The 12,342-nt window shown below is 53.0% G+C and overlaps 1 protein-coding gene across 4 annotated transcripts in view; it reads right to left on the bottom strand.

Annotated features, from left to right (window-relative positions):
• Positions 1–11,956, bottom strand: part of Tecpr1 (tectonin beta-propeller repeat containing 1) — a 29,802-nt gene extending 17,846 nt beyond the window's left edge. The window contains exons 1-7 of one of the 4 annotated variants that reach the window (XM_052167573.1): positions 11,864–11,956; positions 6,576–6,810; positions 4,584–4,766; positions 4,248–4,370; positions 3,531–3,656; positions 907–1,081; positions 718–818 (exon numbers count right to left, since the gene is read on the bottom strand). In XM_052167573.1, the coding sequence (XP_052023533.1) occupies positions 718–818; positions 907–1,081; positions 3,531–3,656; positions 4,248–4,370; positions 4,584–4,766; positions 6,576–6,800 (933 nt within the window). In that variant the 5' untranslated portion in view covers positions 6,801–6,810; positions 11,864–11,956. Of the gene's footprint in view, positions 1–717; positions 819–906; positions 1,082–2,767; positions 2,862–3,530; positions 3,657–4,247; positions 4,371–4,583; positions 4,767–6,575; positions 6,811–11,863 lie in introns of those variants that run through there. The other 3 variants (XM_052167574.1, XM_052167575.1, XM_052167576.1) reach the window with 3 other exon arrangements.
• Between the last annotated feature and the right edge of the window lie 386 nt (positions 11,957–12,342).

The following is a 12,342-nucleotide window of genomic DNA, read 5'->3' as shown; positions in this document are numbered from 1 at the left end:
TCCTCCCCTCATGTGGGTCCCAAGCATCAAAGACTGTTCCTGGCAGGCGACTTTACCCACTGAATCAGCTCACGGGCTCATTCTAGAAAACCCATTTCAGGGACTGGGTTGATAGGATGGACCCTACATGTAGTTAGATTGAACTCAGGGTGTACAAGATCCTAGCTTCCTTTCCCCAGCACCAGACAACAAGATGATAAAAAGACAGATTTCACAAAAGCTTATCAAATTGATTCGACTGAACCTGCCTCTGATAAGATACGAATGACAAAGGAGAGAAGCACTTAATTGCCTACTGATTAGTATCCGGCCTCTGGAATAATAAACACGGCTATTGAGCATTTTAGTCCAGGGGTGTGAGTGCGGGGACACCCTGGAGAGAGGGGATGGATGATTTCAGCAGAGCCGGGATACGGTTCAGCTGGTAGAGGGGTTACTTGGTATGCATGACGCCCAAGATTTGGTTCCCAGCACTTCGTAAACCAGGTCTGTAATCTGAGCAGGAGGGTCAGAAGTTCAAGGCCAGCCTCTATCTGCCACATACTAAGTTCAGGACACCATCTCAAAAAGGAAGAGAAACTCGCAGGGCTTACACTAGTGGGTTTCAATGCCCTTCCTCACCGAGGACACCCATGGGTGGTGTTAGTGGGCGCCCTACCCACCCCAGCTCCAGCCCCCAATGCCCTACCCACCCCAGCTCCAGCCCCTAATGCTTACTTTGCGGTCCTTTGTGATGGCCCAGACCACACCGACTCCCGCGGAGACATGCATGATGCCATTTTCAGACCCAGGAGCCTCCACTATCGACCAGGAACTTCCTGCCAGTCCCCAAAGAAACCCAGGTGGCCCCCGTCAGCCACGATTCTGGAGGGCAAGCACCCCACTTCCTATTATGTGGCTGGCTACCTTTTGGGTTGTTCCTGCAGATTCCTTCTCTGACCAGAGCCTGCCCCTCCCAGAGGGTGGCCCATATAAGGTCGTGGGGCCCACAGCTGATCTGGACCACCTCCCCTGGGGTTTCCACAAGAGACCAGCAGGAGCCTTCTGGGTTGGGGTGGCTCACATCCTCTCGGTACCACACCTAGAAGGGGGAAAGAAAGCATGGTATTCCCATCAGCAAGTCTGACTCTCTCTCATACACACACACACACACCCTCGCGCGCACCTCTGACACATCCCCACACCGTCACTGTGTAGAACTCCCTTCGCGCACTCACAACTTGGTGAGAAAATGCTGGATTTTGGCGGGCCTAAAGAGACAGACCTATTCACTTCAGCTGTCTGTGAGAACTACAAGCAGATTCCAGTGTCTGTCTGTCTGTCTGTCTGAAGTGCTCAGGAGCCGTCCATGAAACATGCACCCCCTAGTGGTAATGGGCTCCCAGGACTCAGGTCAACAGGGAAGGCAGGGTCTTGATGGTGTAAGCAGGGAAACCCACCATCTAAAGGGTCCATTTTTGCTCTGTAAGCTGAACAGTTTCGCTTTAAAGACAGAACCCCTCTTTCCCCACACCTTAGCCGTTTGTTGTCCGTTATCTTCCTGATGACAGCACACAACCTACAGAATGGTTCTGGGATCGACAGACAGCACGAACCTACGAACCTACGCAACTGATTCAGTTCAGGTAGAGGTCAGGGAAGGAGGGTCCCAGAGAGCCATCTTCAAACTGTGGACCTGGACTTCTCGGGTCTTGCCAACCGACCCTTGTGATGGGGTCCTGTGGGACCCGCCCACCAACTGGGCAGCTTCGGGGGGTGGGGGTGGGGTCGAGGGGATAGCCTTCCCTTTCTGGAGCACTTCCGTGGCTCACAGCAGTGCTGTGGGTAATACTGACTCACAAATGATACGCAGGGAGCGCAAGCGCAGCTCCGCGGCCTCGCCCCTCTCCCGGCATCCAGGTGGGCTGCCTTAGGCTAGTGCTCTCACCCTGCTAAGATCCTTTCCACCACACTCCAGCAAGGCTGAGAGGAGACGATTGTGGTTAACCTAAACCTGAGCGAGCATGACCCCGGCCAAAGGTAAGCTCGCAAAAAACCAATCCGCTTGGACTGTTCCAAAGTCAGCAGAGACTTGTGGTTAATGTGGTTAACGCAGGAATTACTGAACAATAATAAAATGAGAGCTAAAACCATGCGGAAGGCATCGGATCCCTATACTTGGCCCATGTTCGATCCGGTTGGCATCGAAGCTTGGCTAGTTTTAAAACAAACTCTCTAGAAAATGATTTCTCTCTACCTGTGCATCTATCCATCATTTACCCATTTACACACCTACCACTCACCCATCCATCACCCATCCATCCACCTACCCACTCATCCATCCATCACCCACCCACCCATCCATCCATCACCCATCCATCACCCATCCATCCATCACCCATCCATCCATCACCCATCCATCACCCACCCATCCATCCATCCATCCACCCACCCATCCATCTATCCATCACCCATCCATCCATCACCCATCCATCCATCACCCATCCATCCATCACCCATCCATCCATCACCCATCCATCCATCACCCATCCATCACCCACCCATCCATCCATCCATCCACCCACCCATCCATCTATCCATCACCCATCCATCCATCACCCATCCATCCACCCACCCACCCACCCATCCATCCATCACCCATCCATCACCCACCCATCCATCCATCCATCCATCCACCCACCCATCCACCCACCCACCCATCCATCCATCTACCCATCCATCTACCCACCCACCCATGTCTTCAAGTCATCTATTTATATCTGCTTACCATACATCTGCGCACCATCCATCCATCCGTACACCCATCATCGTCCATCTAGACACACACCAGTCAGCCATCCACCCGCACACCCACAATGCTCCTAGGAAATGGAAGAAGGGGGCTGGAGAGATGGCTCAGTGGTTAAGAGCACTGACTGCTCTTCCAAGGTCCTGAGTTCAAATCCCAGCAACTGCATGGTGGCTCATAACCATCCATTATAAGATCTGATGCCCTCTTCTGGAGTGTCTGAAGATAGCTATAGCATATTTAACATATAAGGAATAAATAAATGTTTTTTTTTTAAAGGAAATGGAAGAAGGAGCTGGCAGGGAACTCAGAATCTACCCAAGGAGACAACATTGGTAGCATCTGAAGTGGGCTAGGAGGACGAACAGGTCCCAAGGTGTCCAGGGTAGGTATTGTGGAGAGTCTGATAACTTTCTGCCTCCCCAGGAAGTCCCATTTCCAGGGACAGGAGGCAATTAGCTCTCTTCCGCCACCTTGGGGAACCCCTCCACTATCCTAGCCTGTGCCCCTTCACCATATGAAATCTGTGGCAAGGTAGAGTGGGTGGTGATGAAGGTGGTGGTGGTGGTGGTGGTGATGGAGGTGGTGATAGAGGTGGTGGGGATAGTGATGGAGGTGGTGGGGGGTGGTGATGGAGGTGATAGAGGTGGTGATGGAGGTGGTGGTGGTAGTGATGGAGGTGGAGGGGGTGGTGAAGGAGGTGGTAGGGGTGGAGGTGGTGGGGGTGGGGGCGGTACAGTACCTTTCCCTGCAGGGACACTGCCCACACTGACAGGCGGCCCACAGGTTCCTCTGTGATCTCCCATCCTCCCACAGACAGGTCATTGAAGGGATCAGGGAGGTCACTGGGGTCATCCTTTGAGGGGATCTGAAACAAAGGCGAAAGAAGCATTGGCTGTCACTACCTGGTGGCCCGCACTGCCACTAGGTAGTGTCACTCTCCCTCCCCTGCCTGCCTTTCCTCCAGTCCTTCCACCCTCGGCACAGCCCATGCTGCCTGACTTCAACAAGAAGGCAGTCCCAGACTGCAGGCCTGTGTGTCTGGCCATGGATCTTGGGCTCATGGGGACACTAAGCAGAGGAGGGGACGTCTAAGAAAGGACAAGTTCTGGGATAACTTCGGCCCCTGTGTGGCCCTCTCCCAAATGAGGGGACTTGTAGGGCTGGTTACAAGGCTCTGTGACAGCAAGCATGCCAAAGGCCAGGTCCCAGGGTGGGTATGGTGTCCCCTTCTGCCCTGGGGGATGAGGATACCTATCCTTGTGGGCCTCCTATGAAGAACCCCCCATGCCCCGCCCCCATGCCACAGTCCATACCACACCCCATGCCCCGCCCCATTCCCCACCCCATATTCCCGCCCCATGCCCCGCCCCCATGTCACAGCTCACACCCTGTCCCATGCTCCAGCCCCATGCCATAGTCCATGCCACGCCCCCATGCCATATTTGGGCACAAAGACCTTGGCCCAGGTGTCCCGGGATTTGTATCTCCTATACCGGATCCACTTCCGCCTCCGCACGCATGAATTCCATTTCTTGTCTCTAGTGTAGGTCGCGGGGAAGTCCATAGCGTATGTCCACCCCTGAAATACCAAGGCGGGAGCCTCACATGTCTTGGTGAGGAGGAGGTGGAATCTGAGGAGCTGGCAAAGGGAGGGGTGGAGGGAGGGGGGAGGGGAAGCATGGCATTCAATCCCGTAGCGGGCGGAGGTTGGACACCAACGGGGAGGGTAGCGCTGGGCGACACGCTGAGCCCAACGGGCAGCCATGGGGGGGCGGGTACTGAGTTCACCTACCCCTTTCTCGGTGGGCTCCCCTCCAAAATTCTCATCCACGTACCAGTCTGACTCCCATTCCCAGTGTGGCGAGGGCAGTGCTACCCCATCCAGCGGCCGGTGCTGGAGCCCACTCACGTCACTCCACGGCCAGCGGTCACTTGGCAGGAGCTTCTCGCAGAAGCCTCCCATAGGGTTCCAGCGCTGAGGCCGGGGGACACAGAGAGGGTCTGGAGTGAGCCAGATGGGATCGGGGCCCGGAGGACACAACCTCGCCAGGCCTCCGCGGTCCACTAGCTCAACTCCAGGACGGCGGACACGGAAAGGCCTACGGTGGGATGCGGGTCCTAGGATGATACTCATAAGCCACAAGACCCCCACAGGGTGGGGCTCCCACCACCACCACAGTGCTTAGAGGACATAGGATAGGTGCTACCCATCCTAGGCTTCTGAGACCCCCAAACCCAACCCTCACGTGCACCCAGATAGCTTTCCAGGACTCCAGCTGCAAAGACCCTGGATACTGTAAGTAAACCTTGGGATTGTTTTTGTTTCAGCGTTGAAATTTGAACCCAGACAGGTACTCTACCACTGAGCCATACCCTCAGGCCCAAAAACTGAGATTTTATTTTTAAAGGATAGGGAGTTAATATAGCTCAGGCTAGCCTTGAGTCTACTAGGTGGATGACCTTGAACTTCTGATCCTCTAGCCTGTCTTCCCCTGTGCTGGGATTATAAGCATGCAGTACCGTGTCACTCATTTGATGTAATTCTCCGGATTACAGAGGCACCACGCATGCTAGGCAAGGACTCAACCAACTGAGCTGAATCCCTCGTCTTTTCTTCCCCTCCCCACCCCTTCTGAGGGAGAGTCTAGCTACACAGTCCTTTGAACACACGAGTCTCTCCTCTTGCCACAGCTGGGATTACAGGAATGTGCTACCACTTCCAGGGGGACTCAGACGGTAAATGGTGAAGTGGATTATGGGATGTGGGGGAGGCCAGCACCCCGATTCACCCCTCAGCTCATTGTAATTAATACTGCCGACCACCTCGGCAATCACACACACACACACACACACACACACACACGCACACACACACATGCACACACACATGCACACACTCATGCACACACATCACGCACACACACATGCACACACACACATGCACACACACATGCACACACACATCACGCACACGCACACATGCACACACACATCACGCACACATACACGCACACACATGCACACACACATCACGCACACGCACACATGCACACACACATCACACACACATACACGCACACACACATGCACACACACACATGCACACACACATGCACATATACATCACACACGCACACATGCACACACACATCATACACACATACACACACACACATGCACACACACATCACGCACGCACACACACACATCACACACACACATGCACACACACACATATGCACACATGCATGCACACACCCGAGCACATACACATACACACATATGCACACATGCATGCACACACCCGAACACATACACACACACACATCATGCGCACACACACACACACACACGCGCGCGCGCGCGTGCACACACACACATGTACACATGCACACACACATGCACACATGCATGCATACACCCGAGCACACACATACACACACCCACACAAGCGTGCGCACATACACACATCACACACACATCACGCACACACACACACATGCACACACAGACACGCGCACACACACACACATACATGCACACACACATACACACATGCACACATGCATGCACACACCTGAGCACATACACACACATACAAGTGTGTGCACATACACATACATCACACACACACGCACACACACACACCCGAGCACATACATACACACACACATCACATGCACAAACATGCATGAGCACACCAAGTACATGCACACACATCACACACACACACACGCGTGTGCACACACACATCACACATACACACACACACACCCAGCACTACCTGATTCTCATAGGCCTCCTCTCGGCGGCGGATGGGCACGTCACTGGAACACACGTACAAGTAGACCTGGTTGTCGCAGGCGATGCCCCAGCAGCACTGGGTGGCCGCGCTGACCCTCTTGAACTCCAGCTGGACATCCTTGCAAAGCTCCCAGTACTGACCGGCTGTGGACAGGGTATACACTCTCCCAAAGAGGTCCACTGCCCACAGCAAGGAGGAGGGCATGGCCGCAGTGCTGCGGGAAAGCCAAGCGAGAAGAGAAGGTATCAGTGTCATAGCCCCTGGACCGGGAACATCATGAGAACCCTGTGTGGAAACCGTATCGACACACACTACACACACACACACACACACACACACACACACACACACACGACAAAATGAGGTCGAGGGCTGGAGAGATGGCTCAGCAGTTAAGACTGTTCTTCCGAAGGTCCTGAGTTCAAATCCCAGCACCCACATGCTGGCTCACAACCATCCGTCATGGGATCTGTTGCCCTCTTCTGGTGTCTGAAGACAGCGACAGTGTACTCACATATAAATAAATGTGTAAAAAAAGGGAGAAAGAGAAAGAGAGAGAGAGAGAAGTCTCAGGTAAGCAGTCACCATAGCAACCAGGAGCACCGTATGTCTTCCAGTGTAAGCTTCCTGTTTGCCCCTTCTTCACTCTCATATGGGGGTGCTTCGTTTGAGACAAGGTCTCATGTACCCCCCAGGCTGGTTTCAAATTTTCTATATAGCTAAGATTATCTTGATTTCCAATCCACCTGCCCCCCTACTTCCCAAGAGTGGGGGTTACGGATGTGCGCCACCACACTCAGGTTTCTAGCATCCAGGAAGTGCTGGGTTCTAGCCACAGCATCCTACAGACTGGGCGTGGTGGCTCACACCTGTAAGGCCAGCACTCAGGAAGTGGAGATGATGGCCCACTGAGGCTACATGAAAACCTGTCTATTAGAGTCTAGCCTGAGAATTGGAGCTACTGGGGAAACAGGTAAGTTTCTTTAGGGACCCTGAGGCTGTGCCAGGGAGCTCTCCCCTTGCGCTGCCATAGGCACGGGGGTGGGGGTGGAGGTGGGGAGGCCTCCAGAAGGCGGTGGGTGTGACGGGCCTCCAGAACTGGAGAAGGAACAGCTCTGAAAACAGAGCCATCTGCCTCAGGCAGAACCAGCCGATTCTTGGAACCCAGGAACGTCAGTGACAAAGGAGAGTTCAGGCTGCAAAGGAAGCCAGGGCCGGGTGGGGCCATGTTTCAGGAAACATTCATGACCTGAAGTAGAGAGAGACTCCAGGAGCGAGACAGGCCACCAGAATGGCGTGATTTTAGTGGGGAATGGGGTGGGTGAGGTGTTCCCTCAGAACCAATGACCTCTTCAACTACAGGGTGCCCCCTCCCTCTCTCTCTCTCTCTCTCTCTCTCTCTCTCACACACACACACACACACACACACACACAACTCTTTTGGGGAAGGGAAGTAGGAATCAGGATACTAGTTTTCTGGGATGATCTGAAAAGTATCTCTGTCTAGAGACCTCAGTTGGGGCCCAGAGGCCCCTGTTCCCTCTGAGCCAGGCCTGGAGGCCCCTCCATTCACAGTGACTAAGAGTATCAGAGCCGCCAGACCGGCACCATTAGTTCTTCTCTTCATTGTTTTTTTTGTTTTTGGTTTTTTAGGGTTTTTGTCTTATTCTGAGTCGGCGTGTCACATAGCTCAAGCTGGCCTCAGACTCACTGTGTAGCAAAAACAACCCATCTTGAACTCCTAACTCTACCTCCCGAGCGGTGGGCTCCGAGGTGGTGCTTCTAACCTTGCCAAAGCTGGCTAGCCTCTCTGCCTTGATTGTGTGCAATAACTTGACAATCACAAAGGAACAGTGAACTACCTCCGAAGAGCTGAGTGAGCTAACACAGACCCAGAACTCACTAAACACGGCCCAGCATCCAGCATGGTGTCTGGGTCTGCCCCTGATGTCACCTACTCGAGACACAACCATCAATCCCTCATCTCAGAATCTGTTTATGTTTGAGGCCAGGCTGGCCTGGACCCCAAAGTCTTTCTGCCTCAGCCTCCCTGGTGCTAGGATTACAGGTCATCTGCTGTCTCACCAGTCTCCTATCTCTTGAGGAGAAAACTCAAGCCAGAGGTGGGAAACATAGCTTACTAGGTAAAGGCCATTTGCCACACCAGGCTGGTGACTTGAGTTGAACCTCTAAAAACCACATATGATAGAAGCAGAGAACCAACTCTACAAAGTTGTCCTCTGACTACTACTAGTACATACACAAACACAAAGCATTAATAAATAAAATTAAGAGCCGGGCAGTGGTGGCGCACGCCTGTAATCCCAGCACTTGGGAGGCAGAGGCAGGCAGATTTCTGAGTCCGAGGCCAGCCTGGACTACAGAGTGAGTTCCAGGACAGTCAGGGCTATACAGAGAAACCCTGTCTCCAAAAACCAAAAAAAAAAAAAAAAAAAAAAAAAAAAACCAAAAATAAAAATAAATAAAATTAAAAAGTAATAAAAAAAGAAATAAGGCCAGTGATGGTATACTGCTCCATGTGTATTTAATCCTAACACTAGGGAGGCACTAGGGAGGCAGAGGCAGGTGAATCTCTGTATTCAAGGCCAGCCTGGTCGACTGAGTAAGTTCCAGGACAGCCAGGGCTACACAAAGAAACTCCCTGTCTTGAAAAAACAAACAAGCAAGCAAATACTATTAGGCTTTAAACCTGAGACAAATGTCTGAGGTGTCTAGTTAAGATATCAAAGCAGCCCTGGCTGCCAGGTTCTCCCAGCATCCTTCAGTCCCTCCTGGGACTGGCATACCCTACCCTTTACCCTAAACTTTCCTATCTACTTCTACCTTTTTGCTTGCAGGACCTCTTTGTACCTTTGGGCCTCCTGACTGCTAAACCCAGATCCCGTCTCCTCTCTCCCTTCCCCTCACGGCTCAGGGTCATATCCCCTCCGGACTCGCCCAGATGTCTCTGGCTATGTTCTCTCACGTCTCTACAATAAACCTTCTCTTCCACCACGCCTAGGACACGTCATACATTTTCCTTCTATTTCTTATTTTCATTCATCACATGCCTGTAGTTCCAGCATGGAAGAGGCAAAATAGGAGGACGGATTGAAGGCCACCAGAGGCCACATAGTAAGATTCCGTCTCAATGTCTCCTCCAAAAACAAGTTACAATTCAAGGTAAAAACAATCAGTTAAGTCAAGCTGTGCCTGAAGGTTGAGCTCAAAAGGTAAAGATGTATTTGAAACACTTTCCTTCCAATAAGTGACTAAATGATAATTTTCTTTCAGACATAATTGAACCTTCTGGGCGGTTAGTGGAAGAAATGTTGCAGAGACAGGGTGGGGTGGGGGCTGTGTTTATAAACTCCCTTCCAGGAGGGGACTCAGGCACCAGGCACACCTGAGCTACAGGCCACCCAGGGTAACCATCTTCAGCATCAACCACAGCTCCTTTCTGCCTCCACAGGATGTCCCCTGACTTGTCACACGCCACTTCCTGTGAGATCACCATGCAACCTGGCTTGGGTCACTGGGTCACAGGATTCTTGAAGTGGGTGTGTGGAGGTCTTGTGATTCAGGGATTCTGAGATATCTTTGTTTCGCAGAAGCGAAGGCAGAGAGGGAACACATCCCATGGCTTAACCACGAACCTCCAAAATCCAAAAACAAATGTAACGTGGTCCTTCTGTCCTTGGGTTAAAAAGGACTCACCGCCACAAAAGCCACCTGCTGTTCTGGGTCAGTTTATTCACAGATCCTTTCAGAGTCCAAAAAATAGGCTGATGTAGGGGCACGTGCCTGTAATCTCAACCCCCGTAAGGTTAAAGCAGGGTTGTTCCGAGTCCAGGCAAGTCTGGCCTACATAATAAGCCCTTGTCTCAAAACCAAACCAAACCAAACCAAACCAAAAACAAAAACCCACAAAGACGTCTGGGAAGATGGCTCAGTAGATAAAGTGCTAACCTTGTAAGGAGGAGGACCTGAGTCTAACCCATGTTTAAAAAAAATGTGTGTGTATGTTTGGTGTGTGGTGGGCGCGGTCAGCTACATGGCTGATCAGGTAAAGACATTGGCTGTGGAGCTAAACAACTGAAGTTCGATCCCTGGGATTCACTTGACGGAAGGAAAACACCTACCCTAGCAGCAAGTTGTCTTCTGATCTCCACATGTGAGCCACAGCAAGCACACACACAGACACACACAGACACACACACACACACAGACACACACAGACACACACACACACACAGACACACACAGACACACACAATCCTAGAACCGTAAAGGTGGATCCCCGGGATACCCTGGTTGGTTAGCCTAGTCTAATCAGTAAGCCCCAGCTAGTGAGAAATCAAATCTTTACAAAACCAAGGTAGATGGTGCAGGTTGCCCTCTAGCCTCCACATCCACATGTGCAGCTGCACACACAAAGAAATGAAGAAAAAAAAAAGAAAAGAAAAAGCCGAGGGTAAGTAGTGGGCAGTAGACGCCCTTGGGATCACAACACAGCACAAGGAAGCCTTAAAACGTTTACTTCTCCAGACTCTGTCTTCAGGCTGCAAGGCTTCTGGTTTTTTCTATTACAACCTCACTCCTGTCTGCTGTGCACTAGCTATTAAAGTTGTTTCCCGGCTGCCGAGCGCAGGGACCACTCCAAGGTGATATAGGGTTAAAAGAGAAGACAGGAAATAGCAGAGGTCGTATCGGTGTGGGGGCCCTTCCTGGAGAGTCAACAGAGTCAGCCCAGCCCCAGCGGGCAGAAAGCGACCTGGCTTTGATCCAGTTCCTGCACTTGGGCGACAGGTGGGTCCCCTGCACTGCCACCAGGAGCATATGTCGGAGCTGTAGGGCCCTGACCATCTGCCTACACTAATCCTAAAGCAAGCAGATTTGCTCCCAACGTCAAGGGAGAAGGCTACAGGCAGGCCCCTGGACGCTCCATTTCTCTAAATCATGCAGGCTCAGCGATCGGCTTCTTCAAATCCCTGCGGTCCTACGGCTGCAGTGGGGGCGTGCTATGAAGCGGGTCCACGAGCAGGCATTTAGGGGTTCCAAGGCAGGGGTAGGGGCGGTGCCCTGCAGGTGTGCAGCAGAGAACACAGGTACAGTCCCTCTCCCTCCCTTGATCCTCCCAGCTAACGCAGCCAATGGAGAGGGATCGGGAAACCGGGGACACCTCTGCTCTGCGCCTCCCCAATCTCCCCGATTGGAGTCCCCACGGCCCTGTCACCGATGTTACGGGGACACCGCGCTGCACTTACCTGGGCCCACGCCCGGCGGGGCGGGTTCCCAGCGGAGGCTTCTGAACTCCTAGGTTTTAGCTACAGTCCGGCCCTCCCCCGGCCTCAGGCTAGAGGGCGGGCCGGAAGCAATAATCAATTCAGCGCTGATTGGCCAGACTCGGAGTGACGCAACTGCCTGGGAGCTCACGATTGACTGCTGCCCCGCGGCTACCTCGCCGGCTCCGGGAAAGCGCGCGTGCGCACTCTCGAGGTCGCGCCGGGTCCCGCTAGCCGGCCGCGCTCTGCGAGTGAGGAGGGAAGGAGCGGGATGCTGCGTCCCCTCTCTCCGCACTCGGCTTCCGGAGCGGAGTGGTGCAGGCCGGTGTAGATAAGCGTGCTTCAGGCATGGGCCGGAGAATTGTTGGAGCGCTGGATGCGCACTGCCTGGGACCCGCTGAGGACACGTGACTCGATGGGTCCCTCGGAGCTAGAAAGTAGCTCGTGAGTACGGACTTTAC

The sequence above is a fragment of the Apodemus sylvaticus genome, chromosome 22, assembly GCF_947179515.1.
Source record: "Apodemus sylvaticus chromosome 22, mApoSyl1.1, whole genome shotgun sequence".
NCBI classification, from domain to species: domain Eukaryota; kingdom Metazoa; phylum Chordata; class Mammalia; order Rodentia; family Muridae; genus Apodemus; species Apodemus sylvaticus.
This window is presented reverse-complemented; position numbering and strand designations above follow the sequence as displayed.